At 45.5% G+C, this 18099-nt stretch overlaps 1 protein-coding gene across 3 annotated transcripts; it reads right to left on the reverse strand.

The window, feature by feature from the left end:
• Positions 1-11855: 11855 nt before the first annotated feature.
• Positions 11856-16769, reverse strand: LOC146753065 (kinesin-like protein KIF20B). Of its 3 annotated transcripts, XM_085531104.1 has the most exons (5): positions 16513-16769; positions 14796-14996; positions 14277-14357; positions 13422-13548; positions 11872-12884 (listed from the first exon to the last, which is right to left on the reverse strand). In XM_085531104.1, the coding sequence occupies exons 1-5, from the start codon at positions 16735-16737 to the stop codon at positions 12712-12714; spliced, it is 807 nt and encodes a 268-aa protein (XP_085387230.1). In that variant the 5' UTR covers positions 16738-16769; the 3' UTR covers positions 11872-12711. The 3 variants fall into 3 exon arrangements, with proteins under 3 accessions (XP_085387231.1, XP_085387232.1, XP_085387230.1); XM_085531105.1 differs by lacking the exon at positions 14277-14357 and having other exon boundaries at positions 11856-12884; XM_085531106.1 differs by lacking the exon at positions 14796-14996 and having other exon boundaries at positions 11870-12884.
• Positions 16770-18099: the final 1330 nt, after the last annotated feature.

The raw sequence follows: 18099 nt of genomic DNA on the forward strand, positions 1-18099 counted from the left end.
CCGTATTATAAAGGTACACGCAGCCAAGGAATAAACGAGATTCGCTGATCATGTCAATGACAGGTGTGGTCGTCTGCTTTTCTCCCGCCGTTCTGCAACATCGTTGTTGTTTAGTGTCACTGGGTTTGTTAAACTGCTGTTCATTCTCAGATCGTTGGTTTTTTTTTTCATTTTTTCCCTCCTAGACCCATTCACAATCTCCCTTCCCTTCCCCTCTCGACCGCGCTGCACCGCGCTGTTAGAGAGGGGAGGTTCTTTGTTCCTTCTCTCCCTGGGTTTGTTCCCAGGTTCCCACTGTCACCGAGTGAGCTCTAGAGAGAACTCCGTGACACAAACTCATTGCAAAGTCTAAGCTAGAAGAAGCGTCACCTCAGTGTATCCCAGAAAAAGAACAGCGTTGAGATTTTAATTGGTTTTGGTTTTTGGTTTTATTGAGGGTGGGTTGTTTTTTGTTGGTTTTTTAGGGTTTATTTTTGTTTTTTTTGTCTTTTTTTTTTTTGAGGGGGGGGGGGGGCCGGGGTGGAGGGGTGCAAGGGGAAGGGAGAGGGAGGGGACAGTTGTTTGGTTGTTTTTAATATACAATAAAGCTATGCCGTTCCGCTGTCAGTCGCCTCAGAGAGTTCCCGAAGGAGCTCAACCACATTCTGCTCAACATCGAGTTGTTCCATTGAGTGGAGCAATGGTAGTCTTGCAGATGGAGCAATGCAGGAATTCTGACAGGATCTCCAGGTGTATCCAGTTCATCAACTGAAAGCTCCGCAATCAAATTGGAAGGGACCAGTCCTCTTGTGCCATCTGTCAGCTCTCCCTGAAACCAGCCATTCTCACCCACATCTCCAAAGACATTACGTTTTGTCCAGCAGTCAGAGGAAGCTCGTTTTCTGGGTCCTCATGAGGACCCTCAACAGGAATGTAGCTGTGTCGAGCTAAGAATCTTCAAACTGCTGATGATATCTGTCCTGGAGTATGCAGGATGAAGGACAAAAGCTCTGCTCTCACATTCAGGGCCGTCCTCTGACAGAAGGCAGCACTCAGGACTGTTCCCAAGGATCTCTTTCATGGCTTTCAGTTCAAGCTCCCGGTCTTCCAGATGACCTTGAAGACTTCGGGCCTCTTCAATGGCAGAATGGAACGGACTGGAGCTATTACGGAGATTCTTGTTTGACTGGGTCAGAGTCTGTCTCGTTGCCTTCCCCAGCTCCATCTGCTGCTTCTGCTGCTCTCTTTTCCCTCTTGCGCGCTCTGTGAGAATGAGTTTCACAAAGCACTACTCACTGACAGGAAATAAGGGGAAACTTGAAAGACTTTGCAACCTAAGTCCTGGCAGTGTACTGCCAGCGGCTGATTTGGCCGTCCAGGATCCTGGCACCACAAATGCTTCATTGCCAAATGCAGCAATAAGGTGTTCTGGGGAAAGGCCAACTCACAGGTAGTCTTTGAGCACCCATATCCCAAAAAAAACGGCCAGCACCAGCGCAGGCAGCAGCATCGCTGAGACCGTCACCGGAATGCGGCGCTTCCGCACAGATGTGTGAGCAGCAGCCTCTGTGCTTTTGCCTGTGTTCATCCCTGGAAGAAATGAGACAATGTCCCACGTTGCCTTCAGCTGCGCTACAGATAATCTCTCAGTGTGCTTCATGGACCCAAGAGGTCATTTTGTCAGTGGGTGCCTCCGTCTCTGGTGCCGAAGCACCGGAGGACAAGAAGGATTGCTTCCACCTCTCGTTGGGTACGGAGAGGCTGCACAGGCACTACCCGTGTCCTCCTCTGGGCCGAGAGCTGGGGCTGTACTCTGGGGTCTGGGCTTGGTCCGTGGGGAGAGCTACAGAGCAGAATCCCTCACGCTTTTCCCGGCATGCGTGTCCTGAGCTCCCCCTGTGGGACGCCCCCCAGGCTGAAGGTCAGGCTTCAGCCAGCACAGGGCACAGCCAGAGCCAGCCCAGGGGAGAAACACTCCTGCTTCTTTTACATGTGCTCTATGCTCACACGCTCAGGTCTGGCTGCTGACCTGGTGTGCAAGAGCTGGCAGCAAGAGCCTGCAGGCACGCAGTGACTCTGGTTCGTGACACCGTATGATCATGGGACAGAAATTACCTGGCATGCCGGTTGGTGCTGCCTGCATTCCTCTGTCCGGGACAGGCAGGGTGGGATATCCACCTTCCTGCAGCACATCCGGGACTGGCAGTGTGGGATATCCACCTTCCTGCAGTGCATCCGGCTCACTTTGTTGGTCCGTTCCTTTAGAAAGAAAGCAGGGCAGTCGGATTGGGATGTCACATGCCCTCATCAAAAAGTGAGCTTCTCCAATCCCAAGCTCAGGTAAAGTCCAGGCCCCCCCCCAAGTACACTGTGAGCCCCTCTGTTACCCAAGGGCATTTGGGCCCTCCCAGCTATTGGACAATGCTGACTCCCTCACACCTCTTGAGGAATCAGCTCCTGTGCAAGGCCCTCACATACTGTGCTGTCACCAGCCCGTCACAGCCAGGTATCTGCAGGCTGAAATCCAAGCTCTAACACACAGTCCAAGCCTTCAGAATTAGCATCTCCACCTCATTTCCAGCATTAGCAAAGGCAGCCAACCCTGCTTAGGACGCTCCTCCTGCCTTGAACTTGCTCAGCTGCACGGAGGGCTTTGGATGAACAGAAGCACAGCGCTTGCCACTTTGCCACTTGCTGCCATCTGGGTGCCAACGACTGCACAAAGCAGCTCTGACAAGTAATGGTTGTGCTGGGGGAGCAGCTGCCACTGGGTCTTGGCTGGATGCAGACCATCTGGCAGCAGACCAGCTCTGGTGCTTGACAGCACCTGCAAGGTGATACACGGAACACGGCTGCAGCACGGCTCTGACCCATCCCTTCCTGCTGTGCAGGCTACAGCCTGCCCACACCTGTATATCACACCTCAGCTTCCCAGGTCCCACAGTGAACAGACTGAAGTATACCCACCACGCTCTGCCTTCTCCATTTCCTTCAGCAGTCGCTTCAGGAGACGGGATGAGCCCTGAGAGTATTTTCCTCGTGTGGATTCATCCTCTTCTCTTTCCGGACCTTAACAGAATGTATGAAGTTAAATATCATGTGCATGAAGATCTGAAGATCAGCGGCGAGTCAGCCAAGTCAGTGAAGACAGAGTACTCACTGCTGGGATTCCAGCTGGGCTCCAGCACAGGAGGAAACCGATGACCGGGCAAGGCCCACACTGGGGACACTTCTGCAACCAAAAACCCATGAAAAGTTTTAGTCACACACTACAGCATCAACTGAGTAGCAGAGCGTACAGGGGACAGGGCCTGCAGACACAAGTGTGATCAGACACAGGTGAGGAGAGCTTCCGGCACATGTGGGGGCCTCCTTTTCCCTGAGTGACCTGTAGGGTCTGGCGGTGGTTGGGGAATGCCACAGCCCAAATACAAAGGTCTGGGCTCCCTCAGCTGCAGAGGGGCAGCGGTAACCTTCCCACTGAAATGTTGCAGCTCTCCGAGAGAAAAAATACTCATGGCTCATCTGTGCAAACCCTTCCGGGCACAAACAGGCTTGGAAGACCTGGAGAGGATCTCCAGTAAAATTGCACCCAGGTAAACCATGAGAGCATGAACGTTTCAGCCTCCAAGGAAACAGACACTCACAACTTACCCCTGGGTTGTCCCCCAGGCACAGGCATGAAGTCCGGATCCAAAGGAGCATCCGGAAAGGGAGCACGAAGCTCATCATCTAGAATCAAGAACAGATGAGATAAGTTCCCACTTATATACACTATATGGTGTGATCTCCTTCTCCCTCAGTAACTGGATGTGGGGCATGGGAGAATAACTCAGGTCATGATTTCCAAAGTTGCAGGGTGGACGGGATGACCCGTAGGGTGGCACCTGGCAGCGTATGCAGTGCTCTCTCCGGGCCACGTGCCACATCTCTCACAGATTACGTGGAAGAAGATGCAGCCCCCCAGGGCTTTCTTACTGGGAGGCCTCTGATGGACAGCAAGGTCACACTGAGGCACTGGAGGAAAGCACACCTGTCTCTTCCCCTGGGCTGTGGACTGGGGCTCTGGCTTGGAAACTGGGGAGTGCCATGAGCCTGAAGCAGAAATGCTCATGCACGCCCAGCACGCCTCTTCTGAACTCTCCCCGGGCATCTCCCAGGACGAAGGCTGTGCTGCAGCCAGCAATTAGCAGAGCTACAGCCTGGCATGGCTGGAGCCAGCCCTGGGGAGCAGCGCAGCCACGGGCTCTTGCCCGGCTCCTGCAGTGCTGCCCATCACCCCCTACCCAGCAACACCCCCATGGAAGGCAGGCCCCAGGCAAGTGTACTACAGGGCCGTGGGGACACAGCCTGACTTCTTGCTCCCAGCGCTGCTCAGTTTGGGTCCCATCTCTACCCACTCACCTGCTCCCCGTGCTCGCCACGGAGCAGCACAGCTCTCCTGGAAACTCATGGCCACCAATAGGAGGAAGAGGACAAGGCGGGCAGGGTCCATGGCCGCCCCCACACTTGCACCACGCTTCCAACACCACCGCTGCAGCCACAGTGAGTGTCGCACTGAGCCAAGCCTGCGGCCAGGCCTTGTGAGCTCATGACGCAGCTCAGCACAGTCATAGGATGGGGCATTGTGACCTCACATCTCTGTGATTCCGGGTGGTGGCTCCCCGCAGGCTGTTGCTCTTGTGATGCACTGCACCAGGGCTGTGTGGGGCTGGTGCTTACATCATAGAAATGCAGAATCATAGAATGGCTTGGCTTGCAAGGGACAGTGAAGAACTCAGAACCCCAGCCTTACTGCCTCGGGCAGAGATGCCACCCACAGAGTCTTGCTGCCCAGAGCTCCATCCAGCCTGGCCTTGAACACCTCCAGGGATGGAGCATCCACAACTTTGCTTGGCAAACTTTTGCAGAGCTTCAACAACCCCAAGAAGGCATTATTTCCAGCCTGGTGCAACACCTCAGGCCACAGGGGTAGTGACGCAATATGCACAGGTTATCCACGCGTGTGAAACGTGCTGCAATTAAGCAAGCCAAGCGGATAAATCCTCTCCAGTGTGGAGGATGATGGCTGAAATACAAGCTGAACTGCTGAACCAGGCACCAATGGGGCTTATGTGTTTGCGTCAAAAGAAAAAATACCAAGCAGAGAGCATGGGAATCAGATATTGTTTCTGAAGCAGAATTAAGTTTAAAAAAATTGATTTCACAGTCTGACATCAACCCTCCTCCACCCCTCCCATTCCCCCCCCAGCGCACCCCTCCCTTCCTTCCCTCTTTGTTTAACAAAGACTTTGAATAAAATCATCATATCAATACTACAATTGCTGGCCTGGGATTATTATCACGTCTTTCGGGTTCCTGGACAGGAGAGGTGCACCCCACTGATTTCAGCAGTCCTGCCTGGGTGGTGAGGTGACTTCACAGAATCACAGAATCACAGAATTGTAGGGGTTGGAAGGGACCTCTAGAGATCATCGAGTCCAACCCCTTTGCCAAAGCAGACTCCCTACACCATGTCACACAGGCAGGCGTCCAGGCGGGTCTTAAATATCTCCAGAGAAGGAGACTCCACCACCTCCCTGGGCAGCCTGTTCCAGTGCTCTGTCACCCTCACTGTAAAGAAGTTCTTCCGCACATTTGTGCGGAAATTCCTATGCTGTACTTTCATCACATTACCCCTAGTCCTATCCCCACGCACTACTGAAAAGAGACCAGCCTCACCACTATGGCTCCCACACCTCAAATATTTATAGACCTGGATCAAGTCCCCTCTCAGCCTTCTTTTTTCAAGGCTAAACAGACCCAGTTCCCTAAGTCTCTCCTCATAGGGGAGATGCTCCAGGCCCTTCACCATCTTTGTGGCCCTCCGCTGGACTCTTTCCAAGAGATCCCTGTCTTTTTTGTACTAGGGAGCCCAGAACTGGACACAATATTCCAGATGAGGCCTCACCAGGGCAGAGTAGAGGGGGAGGATCACCTCCTTTGACCTGCTGGACACGCTCTTCTTAATGCACCCCAGGATGCCATTGGCTTTTTTGGCTACAAGGGCACACTGCTGGCTCATGGTCAATCTGTCGTCCACCAGGACGCCCAGGTCCCTCTCAGCAGAGCTCCTCTCCAGCAGCTCTTCCCCCAGCCTGTACCGGTGCATGCAATTATTCCTCCCTAGGTGCAAGACTCTACACTTGCTTTTGTTAAACCTCATCCGGTTTCTTGCTTCCCAGCTCTCCAGCCTGTCCAAGTCTCGCTGAATGGCAGCACAGCCTTCAGGCGTGTCAGCCAATCCTCCCAACTTTGTGTCATCAGCAAACTTGCTGAGGGTGGTCACTATCCCCTCATCAAGGTCGTTGATGAAGATGTTGAACGAGACTGGACCCAGTACAGACCCCTGGGGGACGCCGCTAGTTACAGGCCTCCAGCCAGACACCGCACCGCCAACGACAACTCTCTGCTCTCTGCCAGTCAGCCAATTCTCAACCCACTTCACCGTCCACTCATCTATCCCATACTTCCTCAGCTTTGTTATAAGGATGTCATGGGGGACAGTATCAAAAGCCTTACTGAAATCAAGGTAGACTACATCTACCGCCCCGCCCCCTGTCCACCCAGCTAGTGACATCTTCATAAAAGGCCACCAGGTTGGTCGAGCATGACCTCCCCTTGGTGAACCCATGCTGAGGACTGCTGATAACCTCCTTATCACCCAGTTGTCTGGAGATGGCATCCAGCACAAGCTGTTCCATCACCTTCCCTGGGACAGAGGTGAGGCTGACCGGCCTATAATTGCCCGGGTCTTCATTCTTGCCCTTTTTGAAGACTGGACTGACACTGGCCGTCCTCCAGTCTTCAGGCACCTCCCCAGTTCTCCAAGATCTCTGATAGATTACAGAAAGCGGCTCAGCAACGACCTCCGCCAGCTCTCTCAGCACCCGCGGATGCACCCCATCAGGTCCCATGGATTTATGGACCTTAATGTTTCCTAGGCACTCACAGACCACCTCTTCCCCGACTAAAGGGAAATCTCCCATTCCCCGGACTCTCTCATCAACCTCCAGGGTCTGGGATTGCTATTGCTGAGGGAGAGTCCTTTCACTAAAGACAGAAGCAGATGATCCTGCGGGGTAAAAGCCCACAAAAGGCAAACCACAATTAATATCGAGACCCTGTTGCTTTTGTTGCAGAAAATACCGCGGTTTAAATGTGATAATGATCCAGATTAGAGAAACAATAGGGTTGTGTTACCTCCGCTTTAACATGTTAACTTTACGAAATTTGTTTTTGAACCATTGCTCCCCCTCCTCGTGTGTGTAGGAACATAAGGGAAAGAGATACCTAAGAAAATCTCTTAGGATGTATATTGGCATATCAGAGGGATATTGCTGGGGAACCGGGAGGGAATCTAAGCAAGAACACCGTCATCAAATAATGTAATCATTGGTGGTTAGTATATAAGTTGGAGGATGGGTTAAAATGATCCCAAAACCAGGAAAAAGGATAGGGAAAAGATGTTTAAATATTGTGTTAGATATGGCCTAGAGATCCACTACAGGGAAAATCAATATTTGGCCAAAATATGGATCTGATGAAGGTTGGGTTTGTCAGATCTCGAATTTATATGTAAAGAAGAAAACCCCTTTTCAAAGGAGGAATCAGAATATGCTGCCTGTTGGATACAAGAAATCAGCCTGTTATTAGTAAAAAGAAAAAGGCCTGGACCAGGAAGGAGAGGAATTAGAAAAAGGAACTAATCAATGGGACCCTCCTGAGAATCTCCCCCCCATATAACCCCAATGTAGCACAAAGGGAGACAGGCACTGCCCCAGTAAGAGGAAATGGTAAAGCACACAGGGACATTTCACAGAAAAGAGGGGCATGCTGGGCTCAGGAGAGAATTAAAACAATGTAAAAGGGACATAAAAATTTCTCCTTTCCCAGACACTAGCTGTACCAGCACCTCAGTGTACCCCTTATGGGAGGTCCCATTGGGACAAGGACAAATATGCTATGTAAACTCCCCACTCACTAGTGGAGAAATTAGAAATTTTAAGAAGGAAATGAAATCTTTAATTGAAGATTCTATAAGAGTAGCAGAACAATTAGATCAATTTCTGGGGCTTTCAAAACTTTGGTCCCATCAGGACCCCCTGGTAAATATAAAAGTGGGACCTGAGGGGGAAGAAGTTGTGGTTTTAGTTGATACTGGGACAGCTCGTTCATCACTGGCCCGTAAGGTGTCAGGACTCAAATTAACAAATGAGGCCTTAAAGATAACAGGGGTAGAGAGAACCGGGATGACAGTACCACTTTTTGAGAATACTGTATTAAAACTAGGGGATAAAGATGAAATTGGGAATCAAGAAAAACATGAAATAAGGCCATAAAGATAAGGGTGGAACAGCCCAAGGAACTGAATGATATGGATTGCTAAGGGAAAGTTATATGGTATTAAGGGTGTTTGTGGAAACTGAAAAATTGTACTGTTTGATCTGTGGGTTTTGAAGGGAATGGGACAAACTGCTTTGATGGTATAAGAAAGTGTAATTGCTATTGGTATACAGAAGTATAATTGAGGGTGTGTCAAAGTGTAACTGAAGGTACAAATAGTAAAATTGTGTACAAAGGAAAAAGAGTTAAAGAGAAAGTGAGTTTATGTGTGCTGGTATGAGAGCAACCCCCTGTATTGTTTCCCCCCCCTTGCAATAACTCTTGGAGTGAGAGAGAGCCGGGTACGGAGACTGTTGCTGTAAGCAGCAAAGGGGGGAGGTGGGGAGGAGGGGGCAATGGAAGTGAGAATAGCCTTCATGTGCAGAGGTGTAGGAAACCTGAAATCCCAGTGTTAGCACTGGACACCTGGAGAGAAGGAGGTGAAACTGAAATAGGATGTTAGTAGTTTTTGTAATGATGAGAGTTTGGAAAGTGAGAAAGTTTGGGACAGACACAGGCTGGAGGAGTAAGGACTGGCAAGGTATAACAGGGATGTCAGGACTGAAAAGAGGTGAACGATATGAAAACAAAACAAAACTGATTGACAAACAGATAGTAAGGGAATTGGTGATAATAACAGCTGTTACTGTTGTGGTGCCAGAATAGGGCCGTAGGACCCAGAGATCCCCTCAGGGAGAGGTGGGGGGAGTGGGGGCTTGAAGTGCCCAGGGAGGGCTCCGCCCCACTGAAAGGAAAGCAGTGTGCAAACTGCAACGGGAAATTGCATCTAGGGAAGCAGGATAAAGAGATTTATTTTCTGGTGGATATGGGTGCTTCTTACTACTCATAGATGGTTTTGTAACAGTAATAGAAGCTACTGCCCAACAGGAAAAGGTTTACGTTTTTTTTGGATTAATTAAATATAAACTAAGTAGGAATACAGAAATTCTTGTACTTGCCAGGTTGCTCTGGCAAGAAATTTAATAAAACTGGAGCTAAAGGTCCAACAATATTGACTGTTTAAAAACTGTAAGTCTGACATTAACACAAATGGGGAAAAACAATGTTGTACCCCAGGAGTCACAGCAATATCAAACATGATGCACTTAGGGGTGTGGGCATCAGGGCCAAACATGAAGCCCTGAATAGAAGTTAAAAGCAAGAGATTGCCCAGTCAGGGTAAAGTGGTACCCTATAAGGATACATAACTGTAGAAGGATAGAAGACTTTCTGGAGTTTGGACTCCAATTTTGCAAAAATTTTTGATAGCAAGTGCTGTAGTTTGGTACAACACTTGAAGGCAAGTAATAGAATTGTTAAATGCATACACTCAGTGGTGGCAAATCCATGCACTTTATTAACCCAGTTAAGGAATGAATAGGTGGAGTTTACCTTCTGGATTTGAAGGATGTTTCTTCTGCCTGCTTTCTGTATCACGGCTTTACAAGTCGGTGTGCAGGTTTGGAGGAGCTATCCCCCTTACACCCGGCGCTGCGCAACGCTGGAATAAACATACCTGCTTTACAACCCATCTCTGGATTATAGAGTTTGATTCCGCAAGTCAGCTAAACATTTGTGGTTGGTTTTTCTTTTCCCTAAACAAAGCAACCTGTTTTCTGCACTTGCTGTGCCTTACGAAAATGCACAGAAATTAGGCAAGCCTGAGACTCACCAAACACCACATGTGACGTTTTGTAAAAGGTCAGTTTTGCAGCAGAGAACCACATATAATTATACCAAGTGTGCAACTACTTTTCCCATGCAGCAGCAGGCAGCAATGAGGCTGTTCTCATAATAAAAATACCATTTGAGAAGTAGTGTAATTAAGTGTATATCATGATGTACCCAGTAGCAACGAGAGCTCTGTTAACAGCTTCTGGAACAAGTAGATCACTCCCATGCCCTGCAATGACTTTGCCTCCAATATCGCATGGCTGATAAATTGCAGTCTTCTGGATATGAAATATTTGCAAGTAATTTGCAAACTGCAGCTAATCAGAACCGTCTTCCATATTGTCACCAACCACTTCAGGCAGCATTGTTCCATTTTGACATCTGGCTATGAGGCATTCATGCACGGCATTCACATACATAGGTCAATAAATAGGAGGGAGGGTGATTTCAAGTACTTATGCTTCCATCAGTTTCTTCTGTGTACCTGTGCAGTAGCTGCCCATCTCACCTGGTAGGTACGAATGCTGTTTTCTACTCCAGGTCAATAAAAGCCTCCATGTTGACATCCACATGCAGATTTGCCCAGATAACACCATGGAGAAAAGCTTCTAAAAGTCAGTTCAAGTTTTTAATGAGATTGTTGAGCATAAAACCACATGATCCCCATGATTTTTCACAGATTGTTTTCTGCAAACCTGGATCTCACAAGCCTACAAGCAAGGAGAAAGCTTATCGGCACAGCAACAAATAGTACGATTGTGGGTTTTTTTAAATACAATCAGTATATTGTTCTATCACCAGCTGCTTTTAAGGCAATTCACTCCCATCAAACTCTCAAATATTCACCCAAGTCGGCTTTCATCCATGTTTTTACCTCCTGAGCAATTGAATCTATAGGAACTATTGGACTTGGAGACAACACAAGGACATACTGCCAGCTGAGAACCTTTCAGCTAATTCATCCAACAGCATCTAAAGGTTCGAAGCTCACTGAGGGGGAGAACAGTATTTGGGATATTAGAATTCCCCCCAAATGTATTGGGTTTATTTTTCTAAGTTTATTAATTTAAAGCTGAACTTGCACAAGTGAGGGAAAGCACCTTTCTTCCACACTGAGGAATTGGCACCATCTTCTCTCCAAAGAAAATTCTTTAAAAAGGCCCAAAAATTAAGTATACATAAATATTAATGTGTATTCATGCTCTTCTCTCTGCCAGAGTTCTGCTAAGTACACCAGTCACGTGAAAAAAGCAAGCCAGGCCATCCTGAACAAGTACAGTTATTACTGCACAATGGGTAAATAGCAATCAGTCCTAGAGATACTGTTCCTATACAGGGGAGGCAAGACAAAAATAAATAAACCCTTAACCACAATAAAATCCAAACCCAGTTTAAGAAAGCTTGTATTTATTTCAGCCTCAATGGAGTCAGTTTGAAACTGTCAGAGAGACACTGTACACCTATATACAAATTTAAGAACACAACGGAGTAACTGTTACTGTTTATTAACAACCAGTTTTAATAATACGATAAAAGTATGTCCTGAGAAAGGGGAACAAACACGCTTCTTCAAGGTTTTTTAGCTGTTCTGGATCTCAGCCGTCGCTTGATGATCAGATGATCACTTTCCTTCTTTTGTTCCTCAGATTCCTGAAGAAAACATTTCAAAAGTTACTCATCTTTTCACACAAGACTGACAAGCTCTTCTTGACCCACGCAAACATATTTCTTCCCCTAAATGGATTTCAGAATGGAATTTGCTTATTATATTTTATTCAGAAAACTATGGGATACCGAGATCATTTTAATGCAGCTTAATCACAAGGAACAAATATGGAGAATGTACAAAATCCTGTTTATCTTAAAAAAGCACACACATCTGAGGAAAGCCTGAAGGCAGCTTTCATTTTGACATACTTGTTTTCAAAAGAGTATTATAATACTTGTTTTGTGAAACATGAAGCGTTCAGAAAACATTTTTAGCCTCAATCCCTGTAGCTATGACTTGCCCAGAATTTCAGATCTCGGTTCAGTTCCATGTTCTCAGAACTACAGTGAGAGAAGAAATTGTCTCATCTTCTTCATCCTCTAACAAAAAAAATATAACATTTTGGTTTCTGCCCCTATCATTCGTCAAATCATCAAAAAATTCAGACGGATATTACAGTATGGGCAAATGATCACTTTGCTGAACAGAAAAAGGACTCTAATATAATTAAAAGATGCAGTTCCAACAGAGCAAGAATGTTCTTAGCACAATAGCTGCCGACAGAGTCATGAAACTGGCACATCAGATCCTTTGCAAGTTGGCTTAGACAGGAGATCATAGTTTAAGCATACCTAAAAAGCTGTCTAAGTTGTGCTCTAGAAAAGCATGTAGTAGAATAATCCCACTCCGACACACTGAAATTATCTATGATTCCAAATTAGAAGACATCTCCATGATTGCTACATCACCTACTTAGTAAACTGTAAGCCAGCCAAACACAGAGATCTTTGAGGACAAAATAAAACAGAACAGCAGGAAGACCAACAAGAATGACTTGGTAGAATAAAGAAATACCTCAGTACTTTCAACCTCCTCCTGCAAATAGATGAAACCTCCAGTCTGTTTGGACTCCTTAGTAGTTTATTTTAAGCCAAGACTACAGTATAATCGCTTACCGAAGAAGCAGGTATATCTAGAGGGCCAGAAACGACAGTGGAATACAGCTTCCTTTTGGATCGTTTTGGCTTGGTCTCTCCTTCTTCAAGACTTTCAGGTTCATTTGATTTAGGAGAACTTACTGCTGACATCAGCTTCTTGGCTAGAAGAAATTTTTTTTGATACGTAAACCAATCAACTTACTGGTTTTGTGAGTCTTTGAATCACTGAATGCAAAAAAAGCTTCGTAACAAACTTGGTTTATAAATGACACGTAAAATTTAAGTGAAAATACTCAGAAATTGTATTTGTTCATCGAGGTTCTTTATTGCTTCTATAGCTGAAAATGTTTATAGGTTCAGGTACGGCAGATTAAAGCACGCATTAAAATGGAGTATGAAAGACAATCATGGCTCAGAAGTCGCTGGAAGTCAGAAACTTCAGCAGGAGTTAAACAACAGGCCTAACTTTCGTGCTGACAGAAGCACAAGACAGAACCAACTTTCTCTGTATACTTGTAGGTTTTCACAAATGTAATAATGAATCTCTGAAGAGACGAATAAATGCATTTACTTCATAAATCAAAGGACAACTTAACATGGCAGACAAGTCTAAGAACACATACATTAATAGCCTACAGCAGAAACAAGCCATTCTACAATGTCTAGAAAACATGGAATAAAACTTATTCTACACCAACCTTTAGAGTGTATAATAGAAGGAGAGCTTTGAATAAAATCTCCAACTTTTTGCAGTGTTTCATCCTTCTTTTTAGTCAGTCTTGAAGCATGTACTCGCTTTCTCAGGAAGTAGTCTTTTCCAGATTTCTGTTCAACAGAGATGTGAACATGTGAAACAAGAGCGTTGTTTAAACTTCATTTTAGTTCAACGTTATTTTAAGTTGACATTTTGAGCTTTACTACTGACACCTCTGTTCATTATGCTGATGATACCACAACGGCAAGTAATGTAGACAATTTTATACCCTTTAGGGAGTTGTCAAAATCTCAGCTATTTCAAGGCATACGTTTCTTACAGTTTCTTAATAAGGCAGTAGTTTCTTTAAAAGTAGCTCCCAAGCTGTGGAGTTGTTTCTTACATAAGCTGTTCTAATTACATAAAATAAACAAACATACAAAACAGAAGACAACAGATGGGAAAAATCTACTACTCATACTCTGACCATGCCAAGGATACTGCTATCACATGTGAACATCTGTTTTTAATAACTGCCATGCATATTAATGATATGAACCTTAGTTTAATACAAGGTCTTCACTTACAAAAGCACACGATAATACACTAAAGCTTCTCTTCCCAACTATTCAGTGTGCAATATCCTTCCCTCCAAATCATTACACAGTACAGCCATTACACGCTCTGGGGACAGACTGACTTGCCCTTTGGTTAGCTTATGGAATTTAATAGGAAGAGCTCATAAGCATGTAAGATTCCCATTCAGGTATACACATAAGGATAAGACACTGCTTCTTTCGTGTGACCACACAATTACAGGAAGTCCCAAGCTAGCTTCAAAACTAGAACAAAAAACAACCATTTTCTCGTCACTTGCAGAGGGTGAATTAAAAGCCATGACAGATTTTGTATTTTTCGTGTTCTCATTTTTCACAAAATCCTGGGAAAATAAGACAAGTTTCAGCCATGATTCTTTTGGAAAGAACAATTGATGTCACAAAAGTGAACACTTTAAAAACTTTTGCTAATAGTAGGGAAGTATCTGCTGGTGGTAACTATTCCACTGTAAATCAAATAATAAATAAGCATTCAATTATAAAAACAGGACATTAAGATATCAGTATTAGACATCTCACAATGTCTAAAAAGCTGATTTATGTCTACAGGTTTCAAAGAAAATACACAATGGAGTTAAGAGAAATTCCCTTCTCTTAAACCATTATCACTGAGCTTCGCTATTAGTTTTGTTCATTAAAGCAGTTCATTGATTAAATTCTTCAACTACTTTACTGAGGTAGAAATAGCATTTTTTTAATGCTTAAATGAGAATGGTAAAAAGGCATCAGATATTTTGTTTTCTGTTGGGTCTAGGTCATACCTCATCCATGTCATCACTTCTTTTCTTTTTTGCCTTAGGCATTTTCACTCCTAAAGGTATCATGCTGCCGTGCTGCTTTATCTCCATCTTATCAGGTTGCAGAGGTGTCAGTGGGATTTCCAGCTCCGGTTTTGGGAACCGACTAGTTTTGCCATTTTCTGCGGACACTCCAGAAGAGTCGAGGACAGTTTCCAAATGCTCCTGATAGCACAGAAGAATTTTAAGTGCAAGTGTTAAGGTAGCCATGAGATTAAAAAGCTATAAAGCATCTGGAAAAGGATATGTAAGCATTCGATTTTCCTGCTGTAAGAACACTTGTAGGAAGACACAGAAGGAGTCTATTTCAGTTACAGCAGAGTTTTACCCCTCTTTCCTAGAACTTGTTACATTTAAAATTATTTCCAATCTATGATCACAAAAAAAGTTCTCCATGTTAAACTGAGCCTGATACTTTACAAGTCATTTTTTCTCAAGGGCACAGACAACTACACTTTTTTTTTAATAGAGAATGGTGGTAGAACTGACACGATTTTCTTCATCTCAACTCTGCTGTGTCAGAACTGGGCAGGAAAAGGAGCATTTGATTCAAGTGTTCGATTAACTTCCAGCTTAATCTTAGGGAATTTGCCCTTCCTCTTCTACACTAGAGATGTTATTTACATAAGTACGGTCCAGCTGGCAAGGTGCAAGCCCAGTACAAGTCATTAAAGAACTCCATTGCTATCTTTTCCCTGGAGAGAATACAGACATTCAAGCAATGACACCGTACTTAAGCTGAAGGCTATCATGTACCTGCTCATGGTCAAATGGCAGCAAATGCACAGCTAAGTGACAGGGAAATGTCAGTATGCATTTCCCCAGCAGCACTTACTGTCCACAATCCACGCAATCCTGTTTTTCTCAACAGGAACAACAAAGTCAGAACTGAGATCACCTGGACTCCTCCTTCTCTATGGCAGGAATTCAGCTAGCATATCAAAAATGAGTTCAGATGCTGGTAGAACACATGGAAGACAGGCTGCTGGGGACATCAGAAAATGGTAGATGGCTGCTTCTACTGCTGCTAGTAACTAGCAAACTCCAGTGTCCCAAACACAGACTAGCAGCTTTTACTACTTACACTGTTCCGACCCCCTGAGGGGAGTCTTCTTCCTCTCAAAAAGTTACCAAAGATTGTAGAAAGACAAAAAGTAGTCAGAGCCACTTTATCAGGCTCTGCTAAGAATCTGAATGGAGTATCACCACCCACTGTATTTCCAAGAATTAAGTTGGTTAATAAATCCTTTGTTTTTAAAATATATGTAACTGCTATTTTATGAAAGTTAGCAATTAAAAACTTATATAGGAATGATTAGCATCATCTGCTAACAAAACAATATCCAGAAATCCTGCAGAGGAAGAAAATAAGTTCAATTTGCTGTGCCCGTTTCAGTGGCTCCATGAATTTTTTCCAAGTAACTTATCTAATCATGAGCCACTTCATAAGCATTAACATGAGGAGAGTTTTCAACAGCACCTGACAAAAATTCATCACACAATTGTTTCAACAGCTTTTATTCCTATCAAAGGCTATAAAAACAGGTGATCTGATCACCTTGAAAGGGATAAATAAATTAAAACTTGGGAATTGTTTAGAGAACATGAGATCTTTTCCTACTCATTCCTTATCAAAAGCAATACAATCACAACATTTTCAGATCTGAAGTTTCATACTAACCTCAGATTCATTTAATGAAGTGAGGCTCCTAGTACATCGACGTGACAAATAATTGTCTTCAGCTTTGCATCTTAATGGAATACTTTCTCCAGTTTTAGTTTTGCTTTGTTGTTTCCTAGGCTGTAAATATTTAAAAGGAGTAAAGATTAGGCTATGCATTAGACCTCCAAAATATCTCGAGTTTTCTAAAGTTACAGTGTAAAACCTCAAGCTCAGACGCCACATGAACACATAAGCTGAAACACAGCACAAGTGTGGGAAGGTAGTAACATCTATTCATTGTGTGATCTTCATATACACCCTACTGGGTCTCACTAACAGTCTCAGGCAGTATTCTGCCTCCAAAAGAGAGAAAGCGAGACATTATTTCGGGACAAAATCTGTAACGCTGGTCAGTGACTGATTGGAGACATATGGGGAGTGCTCCCAGAGTTCGTTTGATGAAACAATAAGGGCACCCAGACAAGGAAGGCGAGGTTTGGACTTTCCCTGTGCAGGACAGTGATCCAGCTGAGGCAGTGCAGGAGTCTCATCCCTTGACAGAAATCCTGGAGCTGAAATGGGATTCAGCTCCCTACACACCCACAAGAGCTGGGATTCCTCTGGTTCAGTTCAGAAGTGCACAAGGAGTTGCCTGCATGTGAGCTCCTGCTCTGAGTCCTTGGTCCTTCAGCTGGGAGGCAGCTGCTCACACACAGACACTGGGTGATGCCCAAGGTGCCTGGGCTGCTCCTGATGTGTGCCAGTGCTTGTAAACCGTGTTGGAAATCCCTGAGATAGACACCTCCTTCCTGAGCATCAGCTGAGGGCCAGAGAGGGGATAGCACCGGCTGTCTGGTGAATTCACTCGCAGCTGCAATTGCAGCACAGGGCCTTCAGCAAAGCCATGACCTAGGAGTGTCCGTGTTGCTTTGTCAACTCCAAGACCCATGATCCGTCTAACATCTTTGTGCCACCTTCTGCACACTGATATCATAGATAAGCTATCCAGTCAGGCTATGTCCAGTGATGCTTTTCAATTAGGATGTTTACTTCTGTGCTTTTGCACTAATGCAAACACCAACACACAAGAAGCTAGAAATCTTGGTAGAGCTGCTGGCCTGAGCTCCTGTTTGGACCACAGGGACACAGTTGAATGGCTTCCACAACTGCACTGTAGCACAAGGGGGATACAGAGTCTTTAGGATGGATGGGCGAGGAGATAAAGAAGGGTGAATGCCCTCTGTGAGAGTGCACCGAGCTCTGCCTGGGGATGGAAGAGCAGACAGGTCAGAGCTAATGGAAATGGCCAACAGAGGAGACCATCAGTGTCTTTTCCTGTCTTCCTGATCAGGGAGAGTAAATGGAAGGTGCCCTCTGCAGACAGATGGGAATCTGATGTTGTCTGTCCCTTGTCCCATTTGGTGGCCTTTGTCACTCCATTATCTGCGGCAGGGACAGCACAGCAGGGCATGTGGCATCCAGCAGATCCCAGGAGAGAACAGATGGCAGCTTCTTGACCAAGCCATGGAGGAACCAAAGAGGAGAGGTGCTCTGCTGGATCTCATACTCTCCGGCATGGAAGGACTTGTGGGAACTGTGAAGGTC

This window comes from Coturnix japonica, unplaced genomic scaffold, assembly GCF_054131305.1.
Source record: "Coturnix japonica strain WE unplaced genomic scaffold, WE-NBRP24 Scf040, whole genome shotgun sequence".
NCBI classification, from domain to species: Eukaryota; Metazoa; Chordata; class Aves; order Galliformes; family Phasianidae; genus Coturnix; species Coturnix japonica.